Source organism: Ctenocephalides felis, unplaced genomic scaffold, assembly GCF_003426905.1.
Source record: "Ctenocephalides felis isolate EL2017-DRISC unplaced genomic scaffold, ASM342690v1 CF-g0.4_SCAFFOLD_00845, whole genome shotgun sequence".
Lineage (NCBI taxonomy): Eukaryota > Metazoa > Arthropoda > Insecta > Siphonaptera > Pulicidae > Ctenocephalides > Ctenocephalides felis.
Window position 1 is genome coordinate 17,575,853 of NW_020536999.1, and position 18,311 is coordinate 17,594,163.

Sequence of the window (18,311 nt, forward strand, 5' to 3'; positions counted from 1 at the left end):
AACCACAATAGTGTTTAAAATTATATAATAATAATAATAAAAATAATGATGCTCATATGACATTAAATCTTAAACTGATATAAGTAATAAATACACAATGAAAAATATTTTTAGGTTAGGATCCTACCAAGTTTGTATATTAATGTAATTAAATATATCAATTTAATTGTATTTAAATGTCTAATTAAAATCTAATTTCCCTTGGACAAACTAATTATGATAATATTAGAAATACCTGTACTGGTGCCCATTAGTCATGAAATTAAAATAATATATTACCACTTCCAAATAATTTTATGAAAACACACAGACAGACACTAAAACTGAATTGAAATTAATATTCACCAGCTTTAAATTATTATTATTATATATTAAACTATAACTAGTTCGATGTATAAATAAAATTTTATAAAATTACATAAAAAACACATTTGTCTTGTGTGCATATAAAATTTCTTATTTTAATATTTTGGTAAAATAGTTACTTAAACCACGTGGTGGTGCCAAATCCTTATCGGACCAATGATGAGCTAAAAATATTTGTACAATACCCCAGGTCCGTACTTTTACATAAACCAATACTAATATTCAAATATCTAGTCATTTTTATATTATGCAATATACAATTATTAAATATATAAAATATTTCTATATAGAATTACAAACAATTACATTGCAATTTCTGTCGTTAAAGGCTGTTGACTTGTGTTCATAGAAATTACATGAGAACGTTTCCTGATGTTTTTGCTATAAAAATTATAAAATTGTATACATAAGACACATGCTACAAGAATTACAAGAATTACAAATATATTTTTCATTTCATAAATTCCAGATTCTAATTTTCTAAATTTGTCATCAGCCTTTTTGCTGGATTCATCTTGGTATAATCTTTCAGCTTGCATCACTCGGTTTATTGCAGTCTCAAAAATTGTCACAGATGGTTTGTTGAAGTTGCTTAAAGTTGTCAAAGGATGCACTATTGTGGTTTGAGGTAATGGTAAATTTGTTGAAGTTTGTGCCAAAGATTCAGTTGTCGTCTCTAATTTTGTAGTTGTTGATGGAGAAGTTGGTCTGCTCGTAATTTGTGTAGTTGGTAGTGAAGTAACTTTTCTTGTTGTAGTTGGCAAAGTAGTCAATTGGTTGATTGTAGACAAACCAACAACCCCGCCTGATTCTTTTGTCTCATTTAGACTATTTGCAGGGTTAACTTCAAAAATATCGGTTCTGTTTTCTGGCCAACAACGTATTCCACCCAAATTTGCAACATGGTAATCCACTTCTCCATGATGAACAATTTCAATGTGATGGTTATGCATAGATTTTAAAATACTCATCAATTTCAAACAATACCAGTGATTTCTGTTTAGCCCTAAGTTTTTCAAACTAGGAAGTACATTAAACATGTCATCGTGCGGTAAAGTGGTTAACCTATTGCCTCCAAGATAAAGATCTTCTAAATTTTTCATTCCAAATAATATATGGTGATCTATCTGGGATAGTGCATTGAAAGATAAGTTCAAACTTTGTAGCGCACGCAATCCAGAAAACACACCAGTGTCTAAAAATTCAATTTTGTTCCTATCCAGTCTTAACACATTTAAAGATTTGAGATCCTTGAAAATTCCTAGAGGAATTTTTGAAATTTTGTTATGCTGCAGTTCGACTACTTTGACCTCTTGCATATCCGTCCATACAGGCATTTGTTCTAAATTATTATGGGATGCTTTGATAACTGTTCCGGTGTTACACAAGGAAATATTTGTCAAAATCTTTAGATTAAGATGACTTACAACTAGTTCTGAACAAAATGAACCTCCAGCTATGCTATCAATTGGATTATTCTCGATTGACAACTGGTTGACTTCAACATGGGTTAAAATTTTCCCTATATCATTTATGTAATTATTGCCCAATTTTAAACTTGATATTTTTTTTAAATTATTTAAAACAGAACCAATTGAAGGCACTGACAAATTGTTGTTGGATAAATCAATGGACGATATCGAAACTTTTACTGGAAAAGTATCATCGTCTATTCTATTAATATTATTGTACGACAAAACAATGGTATCTAAGAACATATTGGCAGAAAATGAAGGCAGTGTCGATATTTGATTATGAGATATATTTAATACAGTTAATTGAGAAAATGCAGCAAAACAATTTTTTCTAATGAAACTAATACGATTAAAACTCAAATCTAGAGTTTTTAGATTTGATCCAATTCCGGTAAAATTCCTTTTGTCCAATGATTCTGATATTTGATTGTGCGACAAATTTAAATATTGTAAACTATCCAGTCCTGTGAAAATGCCGGGTGATAATTTTTGCATAATATTATCGTTCAGATACAAATATTGCAATCGTTTCAGTTTGGATAAAGCATCAATTTCTATGTTTTCTAATTGAACATTCGCAAGACCTAATTCTTCAAAATGGACATTATATCCATCAAACATAACATTCTCAATTTCTTGTATGCTACTATGTTCAAAGTAAAGTGCTCTAATATACCCATATTGGTTATTTCGTATAATACTACTTTTAGTTGCAAAAAGACAAGTTTTTTCACTCATAGGAGTGATACTACAACTCATTTGTCTTTGTGGTTGGATAATTTGTGGTTCTTCATTGTAATCATAAAACTCCATCTCATCAGAATTTTGATAATAATTAGAAATATTTTCAATCAATTGGAACAAAATCAGCACGACAAGAAAGCTCCTAAAAATATTCATAAAAATCAATGCTTATGAATCAGAACATGGTGACGTAAATGATTTAAAATACCAAAATTCTTTCAAACATAAATGAAAACCTAGATTTTTATCAAATATGGGACTAATTAATATTGTTATATGAAGCAATAATTTTCGAAAATTCTCTAATTTTTTATGTACTTTCGAATGGAACTAGAAAAGCCTAAAAAATTAGCAAGTTCTAATAAATCTAAAAAAATATAATAAGTAGTAAGGCAATTGAATACACATAGAAAATATTTTTATTTTTTTTTCAAGAAATTATAGTTTATCTGAATACCAATTACATGCAAGCATTTGATGGGCAAAAAATAAGATCTAGACAGTAAAAATATCCAACCAAGAGCAATTTTTTTCACCACGAGATTTTTTGGAAGTATTAACTAAATAATTATTGATTATATTTTTCCTGAATTACATTTGAAAAAAGTATAAAATTTACTGAGCAACCAATAAGATGTAAATTGTAGGTAAATATGTATATCCAATCAATAATGATAATTCAAGATTTTTCTAAATATTTAGAAAAATTGACAAACCTTGAATAATTTGTTGAAAGATTGAGACAAATAATTATTTGTAAATTAATAATCAATGACAAATGATATGTACTAAAATAAATGAAAAAAGTCGACCAATTTTGGAATAACAATTTTTTTTCATAGTTGCTGGAATAGAAAAATAAATCTGTAATTGTAACATTTGGCAAATTGTAAAAGCAACCAAAAACAAAAATGTTGGATAAAATTAATTTGTGTTAAAAATAGAGAATAATATTAAAATTTAATATATTTTTGATTTAATGACCTAACGTGTAAAATAGCAATATTTATTTACAATCAGATTAATACCAGAGATTCATCAAAAATGAAAATATCGGTGGTTAAAAATATTTATCAATAATATGAATTCGAGCTAATAATACAGTTTAAAAATATTATACTAAATTAAAAAACTACAGTATTTATCTACAAATATTATTTAGCCGAAAACAAAAAATTGAGATTATTTAGCAATAACAAACATTTTTATAATTTGTTCTAAACCTCTATTTACATATACTTTTGTATAAAATTTAAATTGAATATGCTAAGAAAACTTGGTAATATTCAGACATAACTTTTTGTTTCTGAAACATATAAATTACATAATTATAAATTTCGTTCATTGAAAATTTGAAAAATATCAGTGTTAATTTTTTTTTACCAATTTAAAAAAATATGCATAATTTCAACTTACTTGTGCATTTTGTTCCAAGTATTTTAAACTTATTTTAATGTATATCAACACAAAGGCGTACAAACACAAACTGAACTTTAAATCTTTATCTAATTCGACAGTCAATTTCCTTCTGATTACATTCTTTTTGCAAGGGCAGTATTTTAACTAAAAAATTGATACTTAATAACAATAATTTAATCTTTTTCAAAAAGGCATTAACATCAATCCTAAGATGTTGATATAATTGTCAATATTTGTATAAAATATATTATTTTTTCGTAAATAACATATAAGTTGTATATAACATATTAGGGATAAATGTAATATGTGCTAAAAGATGTATTTGACAAATCTTTAAGATGAATTAAAAATAACTAGTGGTGTATGGCATGGTGGCTTAAGGCAAATTGCTTGAACTTTCCGTACCAAAAATTAATTTGTTACTTTTTAAAAATGATCAAAATATTTTTGGAAACTTAAAAAAAATATTTTTGAGAATTTGGAAATTTTTGAAAGAAATGGACCTTTTTTAATAAAACGTTGTTTTTATATTATAAAGTATTTTGGAAATTTTGAACTTTTTTCAAATCGAAGCGCGTAAGCGCCGCGTAGCCGTCTAACGGACAAACAATATTATGAAACCCATAGAAATGTAAACAAAATTTATACATCTGATAATTTGATGTGCATATGTCTAATGATCATTTTTGTCCGCTAAATGCCATTTTGTTCAACTTTTTTTACTCGATTTCCGAAACCGCTAGACCTGCCTTTCCAAAAATCAGTTATTCATTTAATCAATACAAGTAAAATGTTTTTGAACTCAGTTTTAAAAAAAATTTTGCCCCGTATCTTCGAAACGGCTAGACCTGCCTTGTCCAAAAACTAATCAATAGGAACTGAATGTTTTTTGAATCATTCAAATCGGTTGTACCGTGTTCCCAAAATCGTCCACGCTAATTTATATTCGAACGCATACACACGCATACACATACCTATATCCATTTTTTCATGCCACATACCTACATCCATGCCAAAATGTTCAGAAACCACTGAAACGTAAAGATATATAAAAATTTTCATTTTTGTATCTTTTGCGATTTCTATAACTTACTCTACGGAAAGTTGGGAATATTAATTGGTTGTTATAATATAAGAAGTGTTATAAAAATGACTATAAATAAGATTAATATAATAATCTTATTTTTTTTTATAAGACAGTAAATGGCTCGATTGATTCTCCTGAGATTTTAGAAAAAAATTAATTTGATATGCCCGAGACAAGGATTAAGAACAAACCGTATTGTGCAGACTTCAAAAACGACGAAAAACTATATATTGAACGGTCCAATGAACAGAGTAGCAATTGTTGTAATTGAGAAAATAAACTTCGCTAATGAGAACTCACACAGTTTCAATATATGGTTTATTACAATAAAAATCAAAACGACGATACTTCTATACAACTTGTTTGTTCTATTTGATATAATGAGTTTATTATAAAATTAAAACGAAGAATAGTAAATTTTAATGTTTCTTCAGCAGTGGTCGGCAAGCAAGAGACCTTATCTGTGTTTCAAATCTCCTAGCTCTCTTTGTGGTTGAAGTGGTATTAGATCCTAGCCGAGTCCCAGTGCTCGAAGAGGATTATGATCCTTTTATGCATAAAGTTGCCAGATGGTACAACACAATGGTGGTCAATGAACAGTGCTCAAAACTAAACTTTTTCAATTCATCACATAATACATTTATCAACATTGTCAAAAGAAATCATACTTATTAGAATTTGTTAACATTACTAGTGCGTTTGAGTCTACATATAAGTGCATGTGCGGACGTATGTATGTACGAGTGTATGTATAGGTGCCCGTATGTGTGTTTGTATGTGTTTGTAAAAATAGCATAGTTTAACATTATTATGTTACATTACTGTTATATATAATTAACTGTATATAGCCGATTGGCGTAAAATAAATAAATAAATAAATAAATAAATAAATAATAATTCAGAATGAACCAATTTACCTTTACAGAGGACATCCATGGCATTTTGTAGAGGATCTCATACAATCAGGTTTAAATAGAGCTAAAAAAATAAATACAAAAAATAATTTTGAACCTATAATTGTATGAAAATTATATGTATATAATGGTAAATGAACTTAATACAGAACTATTAAATAAAACATAATTTTTCCAGCAAAAGCTAAATTTTGAAATATTATGATAGACTGGAACTTCGAAATATTATGAGTCTTATTGATATTCACTTTTTAAATCTAATACGATCAGGTTTAAATACAATTTTTTATATCCAAAAAAATAAACCAATAAAGAAAAACTAGTTGGTATTGGTATTTTGCCTTGAGGCAAGTTAGTTTCCGAAATGCGTGAATAATCGACTTAATCAATAAAAAATAAATTAATTTATGAGTGATTATAAAAGCAAATTTTGAAAAATCAATAATTTTAATAAATCTTTATGGTTTACTATGTTCAAGACCAAATACACTATCGTTATACCAACTAAATCATCTAATTTTATTTTTTACAAAAGTCAAAACTCATTTTCTCAAACTTTGATAAATTTTTCAATTAAACTGCTTGTCGTAAGGCCGTAATAATTCAGTAAGTTCTGTAAAACCATGATATATATCGCCAAAAAATGTTCCACAAAAATCGGCCTAATTTTTTTTAACAGTTAATTACAAGAAAACGGCTCGATAGAGTTTCACCTAAAACTAATCAGTATCATTCCCAACTAATATCTTTCGAACGTTTTTGATTTTTTAAAATCGGTTCGGTAGTATGAGCTTAAATGTGGACGAAAGGTTTAACACTTTTCTCCAAATTACAAAGAAACGGCTCGGCCGATCGTCGCACAAAACCGACAAACAGTCCTCATCGAGTTACATCGAGTGGCTTTTAAATTTTTGAAATCGGTCCAGCCGTTTTCGAGAAAACGTCGATTTACGGCAAAAAATCTGTTCACATACACGCACACACACACATTCACACATACATACTTTTTCCAAATTAGGTCTCAGTCAATTCAGTTGTATCAAAATAATAAACTACATGATAAACTACAAAATTTAGATATTTTAATATCGAAGGTGGATTAATTTTGAAATTTTATTTATAAATCTATTATTAGATACTTATAGGCAATTATCAAATTCAATCAGTGTAATCATCCCAAAAATTTCTACTGAGTTAATAAAGAATATTATTATTGAGCTATTAAACAATATTATTAATAAGATTAAGAATATATTGATATGTGATATCAAAATTATTTTTTTATCATGAAAAATACCATCCTAGTCAATTTTGCTTGGCATACCTTTTACTATCATCATTTTTATTTATTTACCTTTAACATCAGATCCCACAACAATTTTCTTCTTCGGCACCTTTTTCTGGGACAATATTAAATACTGGAAGGATATTGCAGCAGTACGTCTCATCAAAGCTTCTATCCTCTGTCCAGTACTGGATGACACTGTCCAAAATTCTGCTCCCAAATCTCGAGCCAGGACGAATCCTGATTTGGTGGCTTTTTCTATTTCAATTGGACCCTATAAGAGATAGATAATTTAAAAGATAATGAATTTTTCTTATATTAGATTAAACGTTTGAAAATTACAACATATTGAAAAGAAATGTATAAAGAATTTACATAATTATAAATTATATGGAGTTATCAATTATAAATCTGCCTCTGATTGTATTATCAGATCTGATTTATCTATTGGTTGCAAATATATAAGGCTTCATATATAAGATCTTATATTATTATTATCTATGATTCAATGCAAAACTTCTCTCACCATTTTATCAATTTTCGTTCCGATAAGAAATATCAATGGGTCGTCATAATTAAATCGCATTGCTTCTTCATACCAGACAGCACAATTAGATAAAGTTGCCAAATTGGTCATGTCGAAAACCAACATTATGACTGCAAAATAAAAAAAGATAGATGATTTATAATGTATTAAAAACTAGTGATGCATGACATCGTGCCTTAAGGCAAATTGCTGGAACTTCATATACCGAAAACTAAATTATAAAAAAATACTTCGCAAAACTTTGAAAAAATTATATTTTTCAGAAATTTTGATATTTTTGAAAAAAAAAGACTTTTTTGTTAAAGTCGATTTTTTTATATTTTGTATTTTTGTATTTTGATTTTTTGAAAAATGTCAAATAATATCAAAAATTAAAAAAAATGGTTTACAAAAAATTGAGAAATTTTCGAAATTTTCAAAAAAAAATCGAATATTTTCAAAAATTTCCAAACTTCAAAAAAAATTTAAAAATACGTTTTTTTAAAAATAAATCCAGAAAAAATTCGAACTTCTAAAAAATACCAAAATTTTGAAAATATTTCTAAATAGTCAAAAAAAGTTAATTAAAAAATTAAAAAAAAATGAATAAATTTTTTATAAACACACACAAAGTTGTTTGTAGAATACGCTCGTCGCCCAATTTAATAGCACTTATAAATTTACAGTTATTTTAAAACAATTATTGATTATTTACATTACGTTACGGGAAGTTCCAGCAATTTGCCTTAAGGCACGATGCCATGCACCACTAGTTAATAAAGTATTATAATATTGTAGGTACATGGGTAAAAAAGACCCTTAACAACTCCAAAAAAATATTGTATTTTATTTACCATGTGCTTTTCTGTAATAAGCTTGTGCTATACATTTAAAACGTTCCTGACCGGCAGTGTCCCATCTGAAATATAAATTAATATTTAATAATTAATAGATTAATTAATAAATTAATAATTTTATCAAAAATTTTATATATTATTATTAGTTATTATTATAATATATATATTTAATTTTTTGTTGAAATATTTATTAACTTACATTTGCAAATGGAATGGTATCGATAACACATTGAATCGAGCGACTTGAAAATCGACGCCTATTGTAGCTTTATATTCATTGTTGAAAGTGTGTTCAGAAAATCTGAAATAAGAAAAAAAAAATTGTCGTATGTGGTATTTTACCTCAAGGCAAGTTGCCTGAACATGTGTAGATAATCAAGTGAATCAATAAGAAATCAATATATTAAATTATGAGTAATTTATAAGTACAGCAAGTTACCGTAAGACAGCTTATAAAGTTAAAAACGTTCGCAGATTATTAAATTTTGTCGAAAAAAAATTATTATACATTACTTATCACAAAAACGTCCCTAATACATACACAAAACAGTTTTTAAAAAATCAATCGAATATTCCAAATTTTAATTAATTGTTATAATTGAACCATTTTTTGATGAACTAGCAAAGTTTTATATCTTAATTAAGACGTCGTATTAAACCGTCGAGATTTTTTTTAAACTTTTTAAATTTTGCAGAAGAGTTATTTGATAGCTTAGGATTTGTTAAAGACATCTTTAGGAGCAAACATTTACTGGATTTTCGAGGATTCCTACTGTAGTCTATAGATACCCCTACTTGCTCTCATTGAATATATCTGTAAATATTGCTATGGGGTAGTACCGTCCTAGGGTAGGTTTGTTAGCTGAGTTCAAATCCAACTTGATTCAGGGAAAAATAGTGTGAGGGAAATACCATTTCTATTTTATATCGAAGTGCCCGAAATGAGCTATTTTAACTTGGAAACATATTTTTTAACTAAATTTGCAAGTAAAAATTGATATCTCTACTGCATGATGCAGGTTGTCCAGAGCGGAGTTTTAAACTCATGATCTTGGCTACACAAGGCAGTGCGCTTAACCGTTTCTGTATATAGGTAAATATCATAATTTTATTCAACATTTTATTTTGCTTAAAAGAAAGGATATTTAATTTTTTTTCAGAAACTACATTCAAATTTTTAAAAAATATATATAACAAACACTGGACAATTAATATATATGGATGCAACAATTACAATATAATAGTTAATATAAATAGCAGTGCGCATTATTGCTTTAGATTAATGTATATTATTGTGGATATTGAAAGTTAAATAAATCTCCAAAAAACTTTACCAATTTCAATAATTTTTTTACTAACCTTTTAACCAGACTGGTTTTACCAACTGCCACGTCTCCCAAAACTATAATTTTGCATAAAGGTATTTCTGGTAAGTTTGTGGAAGAGCAAATTTGTACCAATTCTGGTGAAAATTCCGATCGCAAATCGATATCATTTTGTTTTTCAGTAAAAGCACTTAAATGTGGAAAACAAGAAGGTGGCATAGAATTTATTCGACGAGAAATTATCGGTTCCTGTCTTAAACTAATATAAGACATGGTAATGGATTGATTTAATATTATTAAAATCAATTATTTAATTAATTGGTTTAAATTTTTAAATGATATTGCTAGTATTCATTATTTTTATTTCATTCACTTTTGATAGTTTATATCACATAATTATACTAATTTTAATAATATGTCTTCACTAACTATATTTTTTGTTTTAAATTATTTGATTTATATGATATTGCTAGTTTTTATTATTTTTATCACATATGCTTTCTTTTACATAATATTTCTTTATTTTTTATAATATAACTTCACTATTAACTAAAATAAATATTAATGCAATCATTCACTTGCATTAGTTATTCTTAAAAATTTATATAAATATTTTTGTATTTGTAAATTAAAATTATTATGAATATTCCTAAAATTTTATTTTTGTATTTAATATTTTAATTTTTTCTTACTAGAGCTTTGAACAAAGGTATTTTGTTATTTATCTTACCCTCGCGTTACACCTAATTCAACGCACCTGCCGGTTTAAAAATTACCATGGATACAAATTGTATTGTAAACATAAAATATGTATACCAATGAAGTATTTGTTATAATGTTATATATATATATATATATATATATATATATATATATATATATATATATAGACAATTTATAAAATGCTAAAACTTTAACTTTTTGAATATGGTTAACTTCCCGTAAGTAGTAATCGTAAAAAAATCGATAAATCATAAAAAATAGATAGTAATCGAAAGAAAATCGAAAATAAAATTTTTTATATATCTTTACGCTTCAACGGTTTCTGAACATTTTGGCATACTTTAGAAAAACTTTGTGCGTGTGTGTGTGTGCAGATACACATTTTTGTCGACAATTTCCGTAACACCTATCAACCGATTTGAGTAATTTATGAAACATTCGATTTGTATTGATAAGGAGATGTACTGATTAGTTTTGGGCAAAGGCAGCTCTAGCCGTTCCGAAGGTACGGGACAAAAAGTGCCAAAAACGGTGACACAGTTTTTAAGACAACGGAGCGTCCGATTTTAATAATGGAAAAAACATTTTACTTGTATTGACAAACTGATATAATTTTTGGAAAGGCAGGTCTAACGGTTTTCAATAACAAGATCCAGTAACAAAAGTAAAAAATGCAGATCAAATTATCTAATATTTTATAGATATGTTAATAATAAGAACAAAGGTTAACATTTCTCTGGGTTCCGTATCAATGATTATCCTTTATACTGCGACGCAGCGCCCACGCGCTTGAATATTTTGTTTCTGCACAGCTAACGTAAATTTTCAAAATATTTCAAAGTATAAAAAAATCTAATCTAACTAATTATACAGAATACATCGATTCGATATAATAAATTACATATAACTTACCAATAGATGCCTCCTGCAAATATATTCATCTTGACTCAAGCAATTCTAGCATTAGTTACAATTTCTTTTCCACATTGTATAGAATAAATGTCTCTTCAAAAATTTTCATGCTACACTAAAATAAACAGTCCAAACCTTATACCTTGGTAATATACAAATTTAAATACTAATTCAATGTTTGTTTTTCTTTAACAGCAAAAATTTTTATAATTTCAGAAAGACTCATTATCTTGCATATATTCCCTTGCATAAATCACAGGAAACCCAAATTCTATGACACTCAGAAGTCCACATTGGTCATCGGTAAAAGAAATCTAGAAAAGTATATATATATCCTATTCAGAAACAAAAATATATTGTTTTAATAAAATCTACGTAAAGAGCAGAGATTTAAAGAATTTCGATGTATACAAAAATTGCTATTTAAATGAAAAAAAATTTAGACAAAATATTAAACTAGATTGAAAATAAATAATACGATGCTTAGTGGATTCTATCTCAATGTCTTGAAGAAGCGAGTTTTGTGAATATGTTTTCAAAATTAGTTTATAAATAACATTTTTACTCATCTGTACATTTACCTGCTATAATATAAACAGATAAAATTTCCTGAACATATGCAGATAATGATCTAATACAATAAGAAATCAATATATTAATTTATGAGTAATTTATAAGTTCAAAAAACTGCTGTAAGGCAACTTATTTAAAAACTATTGCAAATTATTCAATTTTGTAGAAAAGAAAATTACTGCACATTACTTATTACAAAACCGTTCCTAATACATACACAAAACGTTTTTTAAAAGATCGGTCGAATATTCGAAATTTTAATTAATTTTTATAATTGAACTCAAATTTTACTCATGAACAACTATATTTTGTTTTAAAAAGACAAGAAATTTAAGCGATTCAAAATTTTCAGAAAAATTAATACCTAACATTAATAAGACTTGAACGAAAAAAATTTAGGCAAAATAATAGACATTATTGAACCGCAATTCTATACTAATTCTTGAAAAATAAAATTTTGTAATTATGGTTTCTAATTTTCAAAATTAGTTCATCAATAACATTTTTAAACAAAATATATTGTGGATTAAACTATCGATACCCATCTGTACATTCACCTGCTATAATGTAAACAAATATGAAATTTTACTATCAAACAAAAATGTATTGTTTGAATAAAAAGTTTTAGACTATAAAGCGACTCTAAAGTGATTCCCAAAGTGGTCCACATGGGCCCCCAGGGGTCCATGGCAACTTTTAAGGGGTCCACTGAAAGTAAAACAAAATTTGGCGGTCCACGAAATAAAAATGGGGGTCCACGGCATATTTAGACATGATTTAAACTTTAAATGTTAGTATTGAGCGCGGAGCCAGCCACCCATCAACCTCGAATATCTAAAAAACTATTGAACGTTTCAACTTTAAATCTTTGTCAAATATTTAGTGAAGTGTATTGATAATGTATGTCAAGTTTCATCAAAATCGAATTATGCATTTTTGAAAACGTACAATCTGTTTCAATACTAGTATCGAGGGCATCCAGCCTCCCATCAACCTCGCATATCTCAAAAACTATTGAATGTTCCAACTTTAAATTTTTGTCAAACATTTAGGAAAGTGTAGTAACAATGTATTTTAAGTTTCATCAAAATCAAATTATGCATTTTTGAAAACGTACAATCTGTTACAAAAATCTTTCTAGAATTCGCAGAAAAATTAATACATAATTTGCTAAGACTTCAATGAACAAAAATTTACACAAACTAATGTACTAGATTGAGAATAAAAATTTGAATGCTTAGACAATAATTCTATCTTAAATTTTTGAATGTTAATTTTTTTTAATTAAATTCTGTAATAAATACCACTGTAATTTACTCCATTACATTGTTTTAACCAAATCAAAAAATCTCCTAATTTTTTTTCAATTAAAGCAGGATAAACCACACTTAGGAATTTTATTTATTCACATATCTACAAAACACACAAATAATTTATAAATATCTTAACCTGAATAATTATAATAAACTATACGTGATCTCTAAGATTTCATTAATGGTGTTGAATATGTTTGGTTCTTTTCTATCAACATTATACATTAAATTATTACTAAGAGTAACATTTGAAGAACTTGATTTAATTTAAAATTTCTATTTTAAATTGAATTTTTATTAAAAATAGTGATGAGAGGAAATATACAATAAGTTGTTACTGCTATATACAAATAGAATTTTTATTTTATTTCATAAGAAGTGCAATTATTTATTGATTTATAAACATCGGATTGTCTTACGTTTAAATCACAACGAGATATTTGTTTTAGCATAAAAATTATATTATAGAACTATTATTATAAATATTACAAGGAATGATGTAGTAAAATTATATTGCACATTTAAATATAAACACAGATACTTCAAAAAAACGCTTTAAAAATGTTAATTTGAATTTTGTGGAAAACACTTTTTTGTTCTACCAATTTTTTAAATTTTGGTCTACCTTACAACAAAATATTTGTGGGTGTCCTATGTATGTATGTAACTTTGGATACAATTTTTAGCAACGTTTTTGAAATAACTAATTAAGAAACTTGAATGTTTTTGATACTCTGATTGTACTGGTGATATTAAAAAATTTGCCTTAAGGCACATTGCCATAAATCTGATGAAATAAAAAATTTATAAATAAAAGTAAAGGAGAATAAAATAAATTTGATAAATAATTTATTATTCCTTGTAATTTCAATTTATTATCTCATATGATATGATTGTTGTGCAATTAAATAATGACTATAGATATGCATTATTAATATAGAACGAAATATATAAATATATTCTTATTTGTTTTATTCTATACATTATTCCTTATTATTTTTTTTTAAATTTAGTTTTTAGTTTGAGAAATAATTTACTTGAGACTGTGTAGCCGAATAAAAATATATTAAATTTCATACCAAAATTTAGTTATTAATTAATTTTGATGTCGACATTCTAAATCAAATAAATTTAAATAAAACCTGAAATAATAAACGGTGCCAAATTTGTATAGATAATAAACGCTTCATATATTTTTAATTCAAAATGATTAAATCGTTTTTAAACAATCTACAAAAAGAAAAAAAATCATTTTTAAAATAATAACAAGATTCAAATATTCAGATCACTGAATTTTTTCTGAAACAAAAATATTTGTATTCACATTATACAAAAAATTTAAAAATGAATAAAACACTGAGGTGGATGTAGTTTTTTTGTGAAAAAAAATGATATCAGATATTTGCAGACGTTGAAAAAATAAAAAAGATATAAAAAATTTAAAAAATCTTTTTAACATTTTGAGACATATTCTGATCGAGCTATAAAATAATATAAATATCATATAAAATTATGAATATTATGAATATAAATTTTCAATTCCTAAAACGATATGAATTTGCAATTATTCTATAAATTGCAATCTTACTAATTATTGGCATAAATATTAAACTCATATAAATAAATACAATCTGTGACAATTATATTACACAGTCTTTCTAACAGATCTTACGTTCATAAAAAATATTAAAAATTTAATCGAGCTTCTCCCATTGTAACGAATTTTATACAAAATTATTGGAGAATAATAGAAGAGATTCTTACCATCGACTTGCTCACAATTTTTGTGACTTTGCATTGGATTGTAACTTCTTTCTTTTTTAATTTATTAAAATATAATAAATTACCTTTGTCTCACCTATGAAGTTTCTTGATTTTATGATCGTCTTGGTTCTAATTTTTGGGACATGGAAGTTAACACTCGCTGATTGTCAATGGTTCGAAGACAACTTATGTAAGATCTTACTTCTGATTCACTTTTTGGGGATGGTGGTTCTAGGACTAGAAAAAAAATTGGATAAATAAGCAAATTGATAAAATCATAATTTGTGTGTAATCTTTATTTTGTCCAGAACAAGAATTGCCACATATTTCAAAAGATTTCAGGTAGAAAAATAAAAAAAAAATCTATGTTGATGTACTTGGTTGACCGTTCTAGAGTTCAAGGAAGTTTAAGATAGAAATATATAAGGAAGTAAGATTAGAAATATTTATAAAGTGTGAAGATTTTTGACAAACGTTTCATTTAGTGAAATTGTTACAAAATGTGAACATTAGATGTGAAATAGTTAACATACTCGCTCCGACAGATGCTGAAGAACTTTTCAAAGCCTTGGGAAAAGAACTTTAGATCAACGATGAGCAACCTTTATAAAATCAAGTTGGACTCCCGTTGGACACAAAAACTTGTTATTATTTTCTACTTACCTAAATGTCTGCTCCTGCAATACCGTATAGTCCTCATAGTCTGTGCCATCATATGCATTTTCTCAAAATTCACCAATCCTTCCACACAAGTCCTGTTTCCTTCATGGGTGAATGTCATATCCTTAAGAAGCAATGGCATAAATGGAACAACTGGTGGCAACATTTTGGCAACACTCAATCTATAAGCCTTGTGATTCCTGCTGGGGTCTATTAGACATTCAAATTCTGTATACATTTTCCGGAATTTTGAAGGCAACTTTTCCCAGGTCAACGTCAGACGAGATACTGCCATGTTGCTTAGACCCATGACGATGGCGAAGAAGGCGTTGAGATTCTGGTATTCTTTGCAACTAAAAAAATTAGAAATTTTAAAATTGACTTTTATTTATTAAAAAATGTTAAAAAATTGTATAATCTTTGACGATGGCGAAAAAGGCTTTGGCATTGCAACTTAATACGAATATGAAGTATGAAATTTGGAAATAAATTATTCTGAACTAAATAAATTATTCTGAACTGAAAAAATTGTTGCATAAAATAGAACATTATTTATTTTATTTAATGATATATGTAGCATTTGCTTATAAAAGTGATCATCTTGACAATATATAAACAATGACGGAAATGCCTCAATTTACTAAAAATATTAAATTAAAACCAATGTAAATTGCAGTTGTTTTCTCTGAAAAAATGACAATAAAAATTAATTAATTCCAAGAATCTTATTTGGCATCAGTCGACAAAGATTTTTTAATACGGGCATAAGATTCACTTTGGCTACACCCATGTATATAATAAGCATATAATAAGTAAACAATTATATATTTATCATCGGATATCAATTTAAAGATAAGTTAAGAGTATTGCAATTCTAGAATAATTGCAGAGGCAAACTAAGTAATAATATAAATAACTTATACGTATGTAAATGTACTCCTCCTAAACGATTTTTCGGATTTTGATAAATCTTTCTGAAGTTTGTTAAAGGAATTTTTTAGGATGTATGTGATTATAAAAATATAGTAATATTGTAGAAATAAATGAAAACTAGTTGTTGTGTATGGCATCGTGTCTTAAGACAAATTGCTGGAACTTCCCGTACCGTAACGAAATGTTCGAGGAATTTTAAATGTTTTCAAATAGATTATTGTGAATATTGTTACATTGTCTAATATTTATGAGAATTATATAAACTGAATTGCAAAGTTAAAATTATTTGAAGTATATTAGAACATTAGTCAGAATTAAAATTCAAATCTGAATTATTTTCGATATACAACAAAAAAAATATTTTGTTAAAACAAGCAAAAAGTTCTTTGAATCTGCCATTTTTTGCGCATTTAGCCTTGTATTTTCGAAATGGCTGTACCTGCCTTTGCCAAAAACTAATCACTATTTCTCCTCATTATTACGAACTGACTGTTTTTTAGATGATTCAAATCGGACGCTCAGTTTTCTCAAAAACTCTATTTCTGTTTTCTGCACACTTTACTTTCAGTTATCTCCATAATTGCTGGACCTGCCTTTGTCAAAAACTAATCAGCACATCTCCCTATTAAAAGGAATCGAATGTTTTTCGAATCATTCAAATCGGTAGATCCGTGCGCCCGAAAACGTGAAGGAAAAAATGCGTACACAAAACACATCCATTTTTTCTGAGGTAAGCCAAAATGTGCAGAAACCTCTGAAACGTAAAGATATGCAATAATTTTCATTTTAGATTTTTTTACCATTACTATGTGTATATTTGCATCAACAAGGTTTTATTGAAAATACTGATTCTCTTATAATAAATTACCGTTTTAACAGTATTAATAACACTTTGATTAAAAAATTCTCTAAATTGTGATAAATTTTGTAAATTATTACAGGTTTAATATTTTATACAATTTTTTTTGAATTCGACTCTGATTCCGTATCTTGTTTTAAATTCAATTATCAAAAGTGTGAAAAAGCGCATTTTGCAAAGTTTACTTGAAGTTATAATATATTATTTATATAAAATTATTGTGAAAGAAGAAATATGACAATATACAAGTGAGTTTCAAAATCATTAATTGTATATAATTTTATCAATCATCATTATATATTTATATTTTGCTCCATTACATATTGGTGTCAAATTTTTCACTGTATGATACCTTAAATGTTCAGATTGCAAATTTTTGTTTCTGATTAAAAAAAAACATACGCAATTGATAAGGCATTATTACCAGAATTAATAGAATTACTGAGTATAACTTGTTGATATTTTTCAGATATTTGCTTTATTGCCTAATTTGGGCAAATGTTGCAATGGGTGCATTGAAACCCATTGTAGCGGTAATACCACCACAAATTCGTACGATGACATGCAGTACAAGTT

At 26.8% G+C, this 18,311-nt stretch overlaps 3 protein-coding genes across 3 annotated transcripts in view; all 3 read right to left on the reverse strand.

Moving 5' to 3' along the window:
- Positions 1-460: 460 nt before the first annotated feature.
- LOC113364122 (leucine-rich repeats and immunoglobulin-like domains protein 1) lies at positions 461-2,410 on the reverse strand. The gene has a single exon (XM_026606593.1). It carries the CDS (start codon positions 2,334-2,336, stop codon positions 669-671), a length of 1,668 nt encoding a protein of 555 aa, XP_026462378.1. The 5' UTR covers positions 2,337-2,410; the 3' UTR covers positions 461-668.
- A 4,941-nt stretch (positions 2,411-7,351) lies between these two features.
- LOC113364123 (ras-related protein Rab-36-like) lies at positions 7,352-10,271 on the reverse strand. The gene is made up of 5 exons (XM_026606594.1): positions 10,033-10,271; positions 8,873-8,974; positions 8,671-8,735; positions 7,817-7,947; positions 7,352-7,564 (listed from the first exon to the last, which is right to left on the reverse strand). Exons 1-5 carry the CDS (start codon positions 10,269-10,271, stop codon positions 7,352-7,354), a joined length of 750 nt encoding a protein of 249 aa, XP_026462379.1.
- A 5,051-nt stretch (positions 10,272-15,322) lies between these two features.
- The window catches only part of LOC113364023 (rap guanine nucleotide exchange factor 4), a 126,464-nt gene continuing 123,475 nt past the window's right edge, over positions 15,323-18,311 (reverse strand). Inside the window, exons 18-19 of the mRNA XM_026606484.1 lie at positions 15,947-16,296; positions 15,323-15,520 (exon numbers count right to left, since the gene is read on the reverse strand). Of these exons, the coding sequence (XP_026462269.1) occupies positions 15,396-15,520; positions 15,947-16,296 (475 nt within the window). The 3' untranslated portion in view covers positions 15,323-15,395. The remainder of the gene's footprint in view (positions 15,521-15,946; positions 16,297-18,311) is intronic.

What these genes read in the sequence shown, in the direction of transcription:
- LOC113364122 (XM_026606593.1), bottom strand. Translation starts at nt 2,336, where the DNA reads ATGCAAAAATTATCACCCGGCATTTTCACAGGACTGGATAGTTTACAA.
- LOC113364123 (XM_026606594.1), bottom strand. Translation starts at nt 10,271, where the DNA reads ATGTCTTATATTAGTTTAAGACAGGAACCGATAATTTCTCGTCGAATA. An exon ending in AAAACCAGTCTGGTTAAAAG is followed by an intron (nt 8,975 to 10,032) that starts GTTAGTAAAAAA and finishes TTCTTATTTCAG; the next exon opens with ATTTTCTGAACACACTTTCA. An exon ending in ATACCATTCCATTTGCAAAT is followed by an intron (nt 8,736 to 8,872) that starts GTAAGTTAATAA and finishes TTTATATTTCAG; the next exon opens with ATGGGACACTGCCGGTCAGG.